This window comes from Globicephala melas, chromosome 13 (assembly GCF_963455315.2).
Source record: "Globicephala melas chromosome 13, mGloMel1.2, whole genome shotgun sequence".
Classification (NCBI taxonomy): domain Eukaryota; kingdom Metazoa; phylum Chordata; class Mammalia; order Artiodactyla; family Delphinidae; genus Globicephala; species Globicephala melas.
Window position 1 is genome coordinate 42,721,518 of NC_083326.1, and position 15,862 is coordinate 42,737,379.

Genomic DNA, 15,862 nt, shown 5'->3' on the forward strand with positions numbered 1-15,862 from the left:
ACTGTTCCTGTGGTAAGTTGTTCAGCTGCTAGCACCTTTCCTGTTAATTTCACAATTATGCAAAGAAAAAAAATCTTAGTGCCATGCCATCCTTGAGATTTGATTCAGTTAAGTTTGTGCAGCGGGTGCCTTTTTTTAATGGAAGTGTTTATGGAAACCTCTACCTCAAATGATTTTTTCCCTTATATTTATCTTCATATTTTAAGTTAGTGTTGCCTTTTCAGCTTTTGTTAAAATTATATCTTGGCTGTGGGCAAAGTTCACAGGCTGGAGTTCTTGTTGCAGTGGTATCATGGGGTTTTTTCCTTAGTTCCTTATAGAGCATATATGATAGACTTGTCATAGCGTGGATGTGAACTAACACTAAAATAAAATTTTATTCTTCAGCTCATTCAAAGAAAGCCTCTGCTTTCTGGATAAAATTATCACTTTGTGAAATTCTTCCATTTTTCTTCCATCAACACAGATGGCAGTTACCATTCTTTTCAGGGCCATTTTTTGGTTTCAAAGCAGTGTTTTTTTTCTACTTTAGGTGTCACTGTAAGACAGGACCTAAACGAAGAACAAAGGCTGCAGTGAGATATGAGTGCAGAGTGTTTAGCTCTGCAAATCAGTTCTTTCTCAGCAAACAGTTTCACTGGATGCAGGAGGCAAATTTTGCTTCAGTTAAATTAATATATGCTGTGGACTTCCGGGTCTCTCTTGAATTGGTCAGTCAAATTAAAGTTCAGAATGCTGAGGGTTTACTGTGCTGGTTCTCAATTGAATTGTACGTTAGAATCATTTACACACCATCAAAGATATCTAGGGTATATTCCTTATTTTATTCAGAATGTCCAGGATTGCAGCCCATCTGGGTTTTGCAGGTTAATGAAGCTTTGTAGGCAATTAAAAAAATGTTTTTATGCTGTGTGTGTGCATGTATGTGTGTGTGTGTGTGGGTGCATGTGCATGCTAAGAATAAACTTAAGAAATTTATAGGACTTAAACTGACTCTATTGAGAAACCTAAATAAAATTCAAAAATAGAAGAAGTAATTAGAGGGAATCTACCTGTTCTAGATATTAAAATGTATTATAAGGCTTTAGAAGTTAAAACTGTTTACAATGATAAGAATAGACAGAGTAATGGAATAGAATGAGAATTTAAATACTACATATAAGTAGCTGTCATTTTGTCATATTAGTGGGAAATGTTAGGTTATTCACTGAATGGTGTTGTGACATCAAACTAGCTGATTCCTATCTTATTCATTACATGATAATTATAGCTTGATTAAGTTATAATATGAAAAAATGAACAACTTGGAAGAATATATGGGAGAACATTTTTTAAAATCTAGGAATGATAACATTCTTTCTTAGTTTGATACAGTATTTTGAAGCCATAGAAGCGAAGATATAGTATGTTTGACTACTAAAGAATAGACTCTTTCATGTCAAAACTGGGAAATACTATTTGCAAATATATGACAGAGGCCTAATATTAATTAAGTGTACAAAGGGCTCTTACAAACCAGATAATCACAAAAACCCATTCACAAATGGGCATAAACAGGCAATTCACAGAAAAAATACAAAGACACATAAACATATGGAAGATGAATAGCCTTACTATTAAAGAAATGTATGTTGAGAAACAAAGTGTTATTTTTCTTTTATGAAAGTGATAAAATTAAAAAAAATGATTTTTGGCTGAGTGGAAAATGAACTCTTATTATCTTATGGGAACTTTTACTGGTATGGCTTTTTTTTTTTTTTTTTTTTTACCAGTTTGGCTATATTAATTGGAATTTGAAGTATATGCATCGCTTTCATTAACTCAGCACTTCTACATCCAAAAACTTGTTTAATAAAAATATTTGTATAGTTACTCAAAAATTTTTTGTAAAGATGTTTATTGAAGCATTTTTGTAGTAATTAAAGTATGTGGCAGTATTAAATCAATCAGTTGGAGACTGTATTAATAAATTATGGTACATTTATATAATGGAATACAATGTGGCTTTAAAAGAAATGAGAGATGTAGATGTTTTGGAAAGAAGTCCATGATATTAAGTTAAAATGCAAGATAATACTCTGTATAATAAGATTAATGTATAAGGAAGTATGAGTATTAAACTGTTGTATTTAACATATAAGTACAGGGAGGGAGGGAGAGAAACGACACAAACGAGCACCATGTTGGTAATAGTAGTTACCTCTGGCAAATTGGATGAGGAATGAGGTGGGAAAGAAAGATACTCACTTTTTTTCTTCAAACATTTATTCTTTAAGGAAAAAAAGAGGCTGTATTTAATAATTTTTTAAGAAGAAAGCATTTTCCTAAAAAAATAAAGAAGTAAGCTCCCTAGCTTCCCCAGGTAATTCCGATGCCCTTGGTTAAACCCTTGGTTAAGAACTGCTTGTTAATTGTATATTCCTAATTTTCCCACTCACTAGCTTTTGGATTTAGTTAACTAAGAAAATCATCTGATCATTTAGTTTTTGTTATGAGGGGGTTGAAATAGATTAATAATATCTACCATTTACTGAATGCTTTCTGGAGTGTCTCCTCAGGTCTTTTTCCACTCTAATATAATTTTATGATTGCTACAGAGATAGTTACAGTAATCAATGGTCTATGAACACTTTTTGATGTAACTATAATTTGTTGAAATTATTGCATTTAAAGTCAATGTTTTCTGTTTTCAACTTTCCCTGGGGAAAATAATGGCAGCAGAACACATGGAAGGGCATGGTAAGTTCAGCTTGAGAACAGCTGAAAAACTAGAGAAAGTTTGGTGAAAATGTTGTTGATGCTTGATCAGCAACCTTCAGTACTTTCTCAGTTATTTGTAAAGTGACGATGGCTCTGTCATTTGAAAGGTTGTCCTTACGGGTGAGGCTATAAATGTAGTATGTGGTCTTTGTAGACTCTGTTGTAAGTCAGTTGAAGTGGAAACTAATTTGAGTTATACCATTTACTAACTAATATGCTAACAGTAGGTGATAATCTTTGAAGGGGAAGCCTTCTGGACTTTTTAATGCAAATCAGTCATTTTGACCCTCTTGAACTAGAGCAAAAACTGAGAATTCCTTTTAAGTACAGTAAAACCTGATAGAGGACAGAGTAGTAAATTAGATAATGTCATGATCTACACACATTCTATCTTTCCTTTTTTCTTGGATGGATGGAAGTATGCTATTGTATGTCACAGATCAGTTTCCAGAAGAAATTAGATTAGTGTGAATCTATTTTTTTCTGTACTCCATTTTCTGGTTTATCTTTAAATCAGTATACGTGTATTAAATTCCCAGTTTATATTCTTTTTTGCCATTTGAAAAGAGATTGCATTTCTTCACAGATTTATTACATGGGGCATATCATAACCAGACATTTGGCTCTATGAAAAGCAAAAGAAAATATTTCATGATAGAGACTTTTTTGGACTTTTTTAAAATTTGGCTTATTGGAAGAAAGAATCATCAAGACTGGATTGTCTCTTGATCACTGCCCTCAGATACTCCTAAGTTAAATATTGCGTATGCTATATATTATTTTAAGAAAGTAAATGTTTTTTCACTAATTACTTCTTTACTTTTAATTTTGTGACGTTAACCTTCTTTTAGGATTCTGATCTTCGAAGTGCACTTCTTTTGGAACAGGCGGCACATTGCTTTATAAACATGAAGAGTCCCATGGTTAGAAAATACGCGTTTCATATGATACTGGCAGGCCACCGGTTTAGTAAAGCAGGGCAGGTGAGTGCATTTGCTTTAAAAAGAAAATTATTTATTTATTTTAATTTTTATTTGTTATAATTTGTTTATAGAGGTATGTTATTTGTCAATTTTTTGATTTAAAGTTCTAAAGATGGAATTAAATTTTGTTCTGAGGTAATGTGTTATATTGATAAGGACATGAGATTTGGATTTAGACAAATCTGAGTTTAAATCTTGATCTACTCACAACTTGACTTTTTAAAGTTATGTCTTTGAGCCTCCGTTTTTTTTTTTTTAATTTATAAAATTTGTAATTTTGCCCCAATTTTTGTGAGGTTAAACTAAATCATATATGTGAAGGCCAGATATACTGCACTTAAGTAATTTTAATTCTTCTTAAAGGTGATTAAACCCTCCCTATTTCAACTCTGGTCTTCTATTTTCTCTCAGAATGTCTCTTAATGGTATTTACTAAATATTTAATGGGTAGAAATCTTCTGTCTCTTGTCCCTGGGAGCAGTTGGGTTGGAAAAGATCTTTATTAATTTAGAGAGATTCTCTGGCCCCAGTTGTCCTTTTAAGCGTTAGCTGGAGGGACCTTTTTAGAGGCAGTTACCACTTTCTAGAGTGGTAACAGCAGTTGAGATATGGTGGTTTACTGTAAATATAGATAGAAGTGTGGGTTGAGTAATCATCTCTGTATTCCAGGGACTTTGCTAGGAGCTGAGCTTACACCCGTAAAACTAACATGTCTTGTCTCTTAAGGAATTTTTTAATCTAGTCAGGGAGTGTGAGGATTTTTTTGAATTTAGTTAATAAGAATTTTTATGAACATACATTTTTCAAAGTCTGCGATAACCAGAACATGCCAGTGTTGTAAATTACATGTTATTTCAAAGATACAAAGAAATAAAGATGTTCTAAAATTATTCTCAATTTCATGTAAGAATGCCGTGATTTTTAAAAACCAACTTTTCAAAATTTGGGTTCCTCCCTCTATTTTTGGAAACTGGCAAGTTAGAAAATATGTGACCTTGCTTTATATTAAATACAAAACTGTAAAAAATTTATAAAATTAAAAGTCTTTATAATAATTTGATGTACTTCATGTATTAGAATTTCTCAGGCTCTGAAGTGGGGGTAAAAAAGCTCTGATTTTTCACAGCTTTTTTCCATAGTAAGTATAAAATGCATCTGAAACGTGCTATTCCATTGTTTATCTTTGCTTAAAAAGTGTTATTCAAAAATCTACAAAATGTGTTAAGCATGTGGTTTCCTTTCCTTAGAAGAATAATTATATGCCCCATTAGGAATGATTGTGTCTCTTATTAAAAGTAAGTTATCCTTTTTCCACATCTTTGTCCACTTTTGTGAATGGTTTCATTTGTGGTTATGATGTCATTGGATCTTGTATTTACCTTCTAAAAGTACAGGGCATATTGTTTCTAGGAAATGCATAGCAAGTTAAAAATGACTACATTGTGGTAGGTTGACATACATTTGCTATCTGGCCTAATAATCATCTTTAACTGTAGTTATCTCATGGAGTTAATGATTCCAAGGTAGGTTGCTGTTTTGTGACCACTGTGTATACCTTGAACCCAGGGAATTGCTTTCTCAAGTAGTAGAAACTTGAAAATATAACTGGTAATGAAGACCTATTGGAAAAGCAAATATATGTCCCTTTGAAGTTTGTCAAGAACAGTATCTTCCTTGGAAGATAGGGCACGCATAGGGCACGTAATTCTGACTGAGGCCAGGTTGTTTCTGAGAAGCACCAACTTTTTATAACATTTCCATTAAAAACAGGTGTGTGTATTGGGAAGGATGAGTGAGGAGCATAGAGGATATTATATATATATAGTAATGTCATTTCTCAGTCCTCTCTGTGAGTTCATGTTGAATTACTTGTCCCCAGAAATTTTTTATAATTCAATTTTTTCATTAAGAATATGAACACGTATAAGGTATTTAAAGTTAGAGAACTGACATTATAAGAGACTTTTACAGTTAAAAAAAAAAAATTAAGAAAGTGCTGGAGAAGGTGTTTGTGCCCAGAATACCCTGGACAATCTTTCTATTTTTTACTTCAAAAGGCAGACTTTAAATCCTTGTTACCTCTTAAATCTCTTTAGATGCTTTTTCAAGAGATCCTAAAAAATGCACTTGAACGTGACATTTCTAGACACCTTTGTTTCTCTTTATCTCTCAGTTTGTAAGATTCAGTAACTGTGTTCCTTTACTAAATGCAGTACAGAGATTGGGTTTTTTGTTTTTTAAAGAAACATCACTTAAAAATTATTTTGAAATAATCTCAAACTTATAAAAAAGTTACAAGCACAGTTCAGAAACTTTTGTTTACTTGAGCCATTTGAGAGTTGTGTGCCTGGTGCCCCAGTACCCCCCAGTACTTTAGGACATATTTCCTGTTTCTTAGAAACAAATTTTTTTCTCCTGTATTACCATAAAACAACAATGAAAATCAAGAACTTAGTACTAATACAGTACTACTATCTAATCCTTAGATGCCATTCAGGTTTTGATAGTTGCCCCCTAAATGTCCTTTATAGTGAAGGATCCTGTTCAGAAGGATACTTTGACATTTATGATATTGACACTTTTAACGATTATAGGCCGGTTATTTTGTAGAATGTCCCTCAGTTTAGGCTTATCTGATGTTTCCTCATCCTGAGATTCAAATCGGGTATCTTTGTAAGGATATCACAAAAGAGAGACTGTTCTTATAGCATGCTATCAAGTGGCAGATGATTTTGATTTGCTTTCCTTATCTCTTTTCAAGAAAACATTTCCTAAAACAATGAACAATTCTGGTTAAACATGGTACAGAATTTGTAAATCTGCCCTGGAGAGGGGAGTGGTTACAAGAATTTAGTCTGAAGCAAAAGGTTAGGTGGAGAGAAGCCTTTTTCTTGGTACCAAATCCCAGTTTTAGAATGGAGCTTGTCTGAGTTCAGAGGGTGGCAGTGATATATAATTAAAGCCAAATATCTGCTCATGGGTGTGGCAGGATGCAGCGGTGGGCAGAAGAAAAGGATGCCAAACTCTATCACTACCAAACAAACAAGACCAATAAATATAAGTACATACTTATACCATATACTCATATATGCAGTATTAGAATGCACATTACTGTTCAGCCCAGTGCGGTGGTATAGAGAGCTGACCATAACAAAATTTAGACTTTACAAGATAGTTCTCAGCTAGAAGCTAACGACGGCAAGTCTCTAACTGATCCATGACTCCATGTGCTACTGCTCTGGAAACTCCCAGATGGTTTTTCATGAAGTCATTATTAGCCCTGACTTCTTAGACTTCTTGCCCTTGGACAGAGCAGTTACTTGTTTGCTTCAGGACCACTTGGTTTTTAGCAGTAATTACAAAGGGGTTTTCATAAATGTTAGTTTCATTTTCCTCATCATCCCAGTGTCTATTAGAGGAAGAACTAATTACCAGTTACTTGATTTCGTGTGTGTGTGTGTGTGTGTGTGTGTGTGTGTGTGTGTTATTTTTTCCAGTCCAAGAGAAATTTGGATTGTAATACTTTGTTTTGTATATTTTCTTACAGAAGAAACATGCTTTACGCTGCTATTGTCAAGCCATGCAAGTTTACAAAGGAAAAGGCTGGTCTCTTGCAGAGGATCACATTAACTTCACCATTGGACGTCAGTCCTATACTCTTAGGCAACTGGACAATGCTGTGTCTGCTTTTAGGCATATTTTAATCAATGAAAGTAAACAATCTGCTGCTCAACAAGGGGCCTTCCTCAGAGAATATCTTTATGTTTACAAGGTGAACACTTATTTTCAAGAGTGTATATTAAAATTATATTTGTCATTATTTTCAGCAAAAAGCACATTCAGTACTAGCTAGTAGGAGTCTTATAAGTGTTTTTATTAGAATATATGCAATTATCTGTCTTAATATGGCAGGCTAGGCTTTTTGGTCATAGATCTGAGTTGTGCTGCCTTTCCACAGTTCTCATAAAAGAGAATTTTAATATTCCAGTAAACATTTGTATCTGTACTTGGAATCTTTAAAAAAAAGATGCCATGAGCTTTCTGGACTGTTTCTTCAATATGTATTTTTGAATTATAACTGGCTTTACAGTATATTGGGTTATCTCCCCATTTGGAAAGTACATTCCTCTCTTTTTCCTATGAAAGATAAGGAGATACGGATCTGTGGGAGGTAGATTAATTTGATGTAATGCAGTAGAATTAATAGGAAGAAAAAATATTTCACTGAGACAGGAGGATAGTAACTTTAAAGCATTGTTTTGTGGAGAAATGGAAAGTTGTAATTTTTTCCTCAGGGTCCATGAATAGTAAATATTTTATCTGTCCTGCAAAATATAATTACCCTTTTATACTTTATTAATTTGCAATCATATGGGTAAGAATTTTGGCAGAGAGGATGCTATAATGAGTCCAGGTAAAAAACATACAAAAATAAAGATGTGTTACATATATACAATGGAATATTACTCAGCCATAAAAAGGAATGAAATTGGGTCATTTATAGAGACGTGGATGGATCTAGAGAGTGTCATACAGAGTGAAGTTAAGTCAGAAAGAGAAAAACAAATACTGTATATTAATGCATATATGTGGAACCTAGAAAAATGGTACAGATGAACCAGTTTGCAGGGCAGAAATAGAGACACAGATGTAGAGAACAAATGTATGGACACCAAGGGGGGAAGCGGTGGGGTGGGGGAGGGGTGGTGGTGTGATTAAAAATAAAAATAATAATAATAATATTTGGAGGTATAACATCCAGAGAGAACTAACTAGCGGAGTAACCTTAGGGAGATTCTCCTGGACCACAATCAATGATATCTAAAGTTCTTCCCAGTTATAAAATTTTATGACTCTAAAATATTAAGTAAAACTAGTAATTAATATTCTTGTTTAACATGTTTTTAATATCTTGTGTATTAAAAAATGAGGAAGCACATTTTGAAGATAACGAAGTTTTCTCAAAAATTGTTCTTTTCTTTGGTATTGTTCCTAGAATGTAAGTCAGCTATCACCAGATGGTCCTTTACCGCAGCTTCCTTTACCATATATTAACAGTTCAGCAACACGGGTTTTCTTTGGCCATGACAGACGACCAGCAGATGGTTAGTAAAGTTTAATTTGGCTTTGTTACCTCTTGACTTTTTTTGTTTAAGTTTTTTCATCTTTTTCCATTTAAAAAATAATGTGTAGTTGTTAAAGAATATTTGAAAATAAACAGCAATACCATATCATCTGTTACCCTGCTACCTGAGCTACTACTTTGGGGTTTTCCTTCCAGCTTTAAAAACTAAAAACAATAACAACAAAATAGCCGTACTTATAATGACTTTTCTTATATAATATAAAGAATTCTCATGTTATTACATAATCTTGATAAACATTTTTAATGGCTGTAAAATATTCCATTCAGTGCATATAAAGTATTGTAACATTTGCTTGTTTTATAGTTTCCATCTTTTTGCTTATATAAAATCTAAGTTGTAATAGACATTTTTGTGGATAAAACTTGTCTTAACATTTTATTATGGAAAATTTCAAATGTATACAGATGCAGTGAACAGTTGCCAATATTATGCTGTTCTTATTGTAAGACTTTTTTAAAACATAGGATTATTTCCTTAGCGTTGAGCTGTAGAATGGCAGTCCTGGGCCAAAAGTATAAATATATCAAGGGTCTTCATGCATGTTAAAGTAAACTTTGTAATTTTAAGCCTTCTTAATTGGAGCTTAATATGTTTCTTTTTAAGAGCTAATTTAGTAATTTATTTAAAAATATTTATCAGGATGCTTATAGCAGCATTGTTTTTAGTAGCAAGAAAAGTAAAACAGCAGGGAATGAATTGATAAATTTTGGTACATTCATATAATGGTTTCATGGATAATACCCCCAGCATAAAGCTAAGTGAAAAAAGTTGCAGAATGATGGCTGAAATGTAATTCCATGTATATAAATTTCAAAAATATAAACCAACTCTATGAATTGTTTATGTATACACTCATTTGGTAAGATAAAAAAAATAAAAAATATGAGTGTGAATGTTATGCTTCAGAGTAGCTCTGGGAAGAAGTGGTACCAGTGGAGGAGATGAAGGAGAGTGACAGGATTGGGGAGGGTGACATAGAGGACATCAACTCTATCTCTAACATTTATTTTATTTTTAAATAAAATTTGGGATCATATAACAAAGTTAACATTTGTTAAATTTTGATATACAAGTATTTGTTATATTATTCTCCATGCTTTGTTCGTATGTTTGAAATATTTCATATAAAATTGTAGACAACTAGGAAGATGTATTCTTTCAGAGTCAGAAGGAAAAAAGCATCAATATTATAAGTTAAGTTCCAGTCAGGCTAGAATTAGTAAGAGGTTATTTTTCTCTCAGATAATTGGAAATAGGCAAGAATGGTATATGTGTTTATTTGGATACTTTAGACCTTTATTTTAAATATATTTCATTTGAGGGCAGGTGTTAATAAATATGCGTATTTAATAGTGACACTTTTCTTTTTTTTTAAGGTGAAAAGCAAGCAGCTACTCATGTAAGTCTTGATCAAGAATATGACTCTGAATCCTCTCAGCAGTGGCGAGAACTTGAGGAACACGTTGTGGCTGTGGTCAACAGAGGAGTACTTCCATCCAACTTCCACCCCACAGAGTACTGTTTGAACAGTTACTCAGATAATTCAAGATTTCCGCTCACAGTTGTAGAAGGTGATATACTTGAATTTCTTTTTAAAAAATATTTATTTATTTAATTATTTATTTTTATTTATTTATTTTGGCTGTGCTGGGTCTTAGTTGTGGCACACAGGATCTTTAGTTGCAGCATGCGGGATCTTCTTAGTTGTAGCATGCGGACTTCTTAGTTGTGGCATGCATGCGGGATCTAGTTCCCCAACCAGGGATCCAACCTGGACCCCCTGCATTGGGAGCGTGGAGTCTTACCCACTGGACAACCAGGGAAGTCCCTTGAATTTCTATTCATGTTTTTTTTTCCCCCCTGACATCTTTATTGGAGTATAAATGCTTTACAATGTTGTGTTAGTTTCTGCTGTACAACAACGTGAATCAGCTTTTATTTTGTTTACAGTGTATTCAGGATAATGTGGGTTTTTTTGGTTTTTTTCTTTTAATTTAATTAATTTATTTATTTGGGCTGTGTCGGGTCTTTGTTGCCACACGTGGGCTTTCTCTAATTGTGGCGAGCAGGAGCTACTCTTCATTGCCGTGCGTGAGCTTCTCACTGCGGTGGCTTCTCTTGTTGCGGAGCACGGGCTCTAGGCACACGGGCTTCAGTAGCTGTGGTACGTGGGCTCAGTAGTTGTGGGTCGCGGGCTCTAGAGCACAGGCTTAGTAGTTGTGGCGCACGGGCTTAGTTGCTCCGTGGCATGTAGGATCTTCCCGGACCAGGGCTCGAACCTGTGTCACCTGCATTGGTGCACCACCAGGGAAGCCCTCAAGATAATGTTCTGCATGCCAAATATGACTAGAAGTTGGGGATGCAAAAGTAAATTGAGTACTCATAATGTAGTGAGCTGCATTTATAAAACCATGCAGTGGGGGCTTTAATACAGGAATATGCAATGTGCTTTTGGAATATAGAAGACAGAATGACATTCTTTGGTACAGAGAAATTGGGGAAATCTTCTTGAGAAGGTAATTTAAACTGAATCCTGAATAAATGGACATTTACAAGGTGATAGGCAGAAATGCAGAGCTGTGAAAGCAAGGTGTGTTCAGAGAGTTGAAGCATAGGGTGATGTATGGGGTTTATTCGAGTTATTAATTTAGGCCTTTCTTTTATAGAGCCAATAACAGTGGAAGTGGCTTTTAGAAACCCTTTGAAAGTTCCACTTTTGTTGACTGATTTGTCATTGCTCTGGAAGTTTCAACCTAAAGATGTCAGTGGAAAGGAAAATGAAGTTAAAGAACTAGTAAGTTGTTAAAAGGTATTTGTAATAAGCATGTTTCAGTAACAGTCTTAACAGATGCTGTAATAGCATTTCAACTTCTTCTGTTCAGTGAGCTGAAGTTACTCTTTTTTGTTTGTTTGTTTTGTTTTTTGTTTTTGCGGTACGCGGGCCTCTCACTGTTGCGGCCTCTCCTGTTGCGGAGCACAGGCTCCGGACGCGCAGGCTCAGCGGCCATGGCTCATGGGTCTAGCCGCTCCGCGGCATGTGGGATCTTCCCAGACCGGGGCACGAACCTGTGTCCCCTGCATCGGCAGGCAGACTCTCAACCACTGCGCCACCAGGGAAGCCCTGAAGTTACTCTTCTTTTATGCTTATTTTCTCTAGTTACAAAAAGTATGAGATATGCTTATTGAAAATTGAGAGTACAGAAGAAGATAAGGATAGAAGTAAAACTGTTTTGTCTTCTCAGCATTTATTTCTTCCAGTTTTATTGAGCTATAACTGACATACAGCATTGTGTAAGTTTAAGGTGTACAGCATAATGATTTGACTTAACATACCTCAAGAAATGGTTATCATAGTAAGTTTACTAGCATCCATCATCTTATATAGATACAAAATTAAAGAAATAGAAAAAAATATTTTTCCTTGTGATGAGAATGCTTAGGATTTTCTCTTAACTTTCTTATATAACGTACAACAGTGTTAGTTATATTTATTATGCTGTACATTACGTTTCTAGTATCTTATCTTACAACTGGAATTTTGTATCTTTTGACTTCTTTCATCCAGTTCCCCCTCTCCCCACTCCCTGCCTCTGATAACCACAAATCAGATCTCTTTTTCTATGAGTTTGTTCATTTGTTTTTTTGTTTTTGAGGTATAATTGACCTACAATGCTATGTTAGTTCCTGATACACAACATAGTGATTTGCTATTTCTGTACATTTTAAAATGATCACCGTAATAAGTCTAGTTGTCATCTGTCACCATACAAAGATGTTACAGAGTTATTGACTGTATTCCCCACATTGTACATTTCTTGTGACTCATTTACTTTGCAACTGGAAGTTTGTACCTCTTAATCTCCCTCATCTATTTCCTCCCACCCCACCCCCTGGCAATTACCAGTTTGTTCTCTGTATCTATGAGTTTTTGTTTTGTTATGTTTGTTCATTTGTTTTGCTTCTTAGATATCATTGTCTTATCAGTATTTAGAAATAACTACTTTAACACTTTTGTATGCCTTTCTAATCATTTGCATTTGTATGTTTTTTCCTCTATGTGGGAGTCTCATTATGTATGTTGCTTTTTTAATTGTGTATTTATATGCATATTTTGGTATTAAATATATTAATATTTCATTTTTGTATAATATTCCATAACACGAATGGTCTGTAAGCTATTCTACTCTCTCCATTGGTAGTAGTTTTGGAAGTTTTCATTTGTTTACTATTATAATAATTCATTGGTGAAAATTTGAGTACATAGTTTCTTATCCTGATTACTTCTGTAGGAAAAATTCCTAGGCATGAAGTTAGAATATTTTAGGGAATAAATATTTTAATACTCTTGGTTTCCCAAAAGGTCATACCAACAAGCTTTGCACCAGCAGTATATGGGGTTGGGTATCTCATCTTTCCAAGATTAAGTATTCTTATTTATTTTAAAAAATCTCGATTTTATAGTTTAAGAAAAATGCTGTCTTACTATTACATTTTCCATTTCATTGATTTCTAGTGAAGTTGAAGTTCTTGTTTTTGTATTTCTTCTCTTGTGAATTGTCATAACTTTCATTTACATTTATCTTTTTTCTTATGTATGTCTGTATAATTTCTTTATATATTTAAGATAGTTATTTTTGAGGCAGGAAATTTTGTTACCCAGCTGATTGTAACAGAAATAACTTGGGCAAGTACATTTTTTTACTTAGTTATTTATTTGTTTATTCACCACTATCTATTATGTTACTTATACTTCTTTATACTACCTTGCTATATGCTTTAATAATGTGGTAAAAATTATTTTTAAATTGAGAAATATCCCAATATTTTGGTGCTGATTTATGAAGGGAGAACTTAAAAGAAGATGTCTGTTATACTAACTTTAAACTATTTCTCTTGAAGTGTTTTCATTTTTTTAAAGATTGCTTTATTAAGTCTTAAGTCTTGCTGCTTAAATTCATTGAAGACATTTTGTGATTATTTACACTTATTGTGAATAGTTTTGAAAGATTGAGGTTTCCCGGGCTCTATTCTGACTTGAATTTTAGCAACCTCAGTAATTTTTCTAATGTTTTTTGGATGCCTGGAATACAAATTAGAAGAGTATAAATTGTTCACTCTTGGAAAAGTTTCTTTAAAAGATCTATTAGTTTTTGATATATGTTAGTCCATTCAAGATGTTAGGTTTTAAAGGAGGTTTATTAAAGTTAAGTGAAAATTGTCATTGTGTATAATGAAGTTGCACTTTTTTCTGTAAATTTCAAACTCTTTGGGTTTCTTCATGAGCTGCTACTGGTGATGGACTAAGATGCTGAACTGGAATTTAGGGAAATGAAATTTTTATTTCTTGTGTCAATTAACTAATTTCATGGTAAAAGTTAAACAGGGTTTATGAGGATTAAGTTTACCCCAGTGTGAGCCAACTTTAGCCCTGCTTTTGGAAGAGACAGGACTTTTTTGCTCTTCCGCACTGCCCTTATTGTCCACGAATCTTATGTATCCTACTTAAGCTGTTATTACTTTTTCCATGTGTAATTGGCCAATTTGGAAAAAGAGGCTGGTCGGAGTAAAAGAAGATAAAATTTGCTCTTGTTGCAAGATTAAATTAAATGGCCATTTTGGCCATTTTTTTTACGATGAGCAACTGAACTTGTATCTCTTGAGGTTTTATCTTCTTGGTGGCTGTGACTTTGAGTAGATCACTTATCTTCTGCAGTTGAATTGGACTGAATGAGATGAAAATAAAATAAATCAAGTGCCTACTACTGCATGACTTTACTGCCGGTGTGAAATCAAAGGACTTTGCATATTGCTTAGCACATGGTGAAAAGCTAATAAATGCTAACTATAACTATTGTTATTGTTCTTAAATATTGATACATAGAAATGTTAATAATCTGCTACTTTATTCCTTAGAATGTATATTTTACATAATTTACTTTTCAGGTAAAAGGTGAACCTGAAATGATTGGAACTGAAGTTGTTTCAGAATTCTTAATTAATAGTGAAGAATCTAAAGTGGTAATTGTTTCATTATTTTTCTGTCAAGTCTTTAAAAGTAAGATGAAAACAAATTTTAAAAATCCATTTATTCAGTTTGTTTTATATTCCAGTTTTCTTAAAAACTAAAATTTGGAATATTAGGAAAGTGGAATTGCACGGGGGGAGATTGGGAAAGTAGGTTTGCAGTGGTCTTTAGTTTGTTAATTTCCTAAGAAGCCTGGTGAAAAAAGTTTTTGCTTTCTTTTTGGGATGAGTATTGTAATTTCATATGATATTTGGTTGACCAGAATATTTTGGCTTTTATTAAAAGTATTGATGAGGATCCAGGCCTATAACTTTTGAATTTAGAAAATTTCTTTTGAAGAAAATGCGTTCTAGTAAGAGAAATCAATTGATAGTTAAGTTTAGTTCATGAGTTTATATTGATATTAAATTATTGATATTATATTGATATTAAATATAAATTCTGCAACATTACAGAATTTAGGTATTGCACTATTTAAGAGACTATGAAAACAGATAATAAGAGTGACTTAAATATCTCCACAGGCAAGGCTAAAGCTCTTTCCCCATCACATAGGGGAGCTGCATATTCTGGGAGTTGTTTATAATCTTGGCACTATTCAGGGCTCCATGACAGTAGATGGCATTGGTGCTCTTCCTGGATGTCACACAGGTAAAGCTATAGAAACTAATAATTAAATCTCCATAGAATAAAATGAAAAATGAGGTATTTTAAAAATAAGTTTAATGTACATTTAATAAGGCATTTAATCAAATGAAAGAATGGATAATTTGGATTATTTTTAACTCTGCCATTGCTTCAAAAATAAAACAACTTTATTCCCTTCTGACATATTTTTGATAATCCTTTGGTTCTACCCTATGTATTTTTCTTTTTTGTTATTGATCCAAATTTAGTAAATTCTAACTAAACATATTCTAACCATTGGTTGAGATATCTGCTGCCAG

The 15,862-nt window shown here is 33.4% G+C and overlaps 1 protein-coding gene across 6 annotated transcripts in view; it reads left to right on the forward strand.

Annotated features, from left to right (window-relative positions):
* Positions 1–15,862, forward strand: part of TRAPPC8 (trafficking protein particle complex subunit 8) — a 91,200-nt gene that overhangs the window by 36,978 nt on the left and 38,360 nt on the right. For 3 of the 6 annotated variants that reach the window (XM_060283213.2, XM_060283210.2, XM_060283211.2), the window contains exons 12-19: positions 2,719–2,739; positions 3,612–3,743; positions 7,291–7,515; positions 8,740–8,848; positions 10,267–10,461; positions 11,557–11,684; positions 14,834–14,908; positions 15,440–15,566. In XM_060283213.2, coding sequence (XP_060139196.1) covers positions 2,719–2,739; positions 3,612–3,743; positions 7,291–7,515; positions 8,740–8,848; positions 10,267–10,461; positions 11,557–11,684; positions 14,834–14,908; positions 15,440–15,566 — 1,012 coding nt within the window. The remainder of the gene's footprint in view (positions 1–2,718; positions 2,740–3,611; positions 3,744–7,290; positions 7,516–8,739; positions 8,849–10,266; positions 10,462–11,556; positions 11,685–14,833; positions 14,909–15,439; positions 15,567–15,862) is intronic. The other 3 variants (XM_030876482.3, XM_030876483.3, XM_060283212.2) reach the window with 2 other exon arrangements.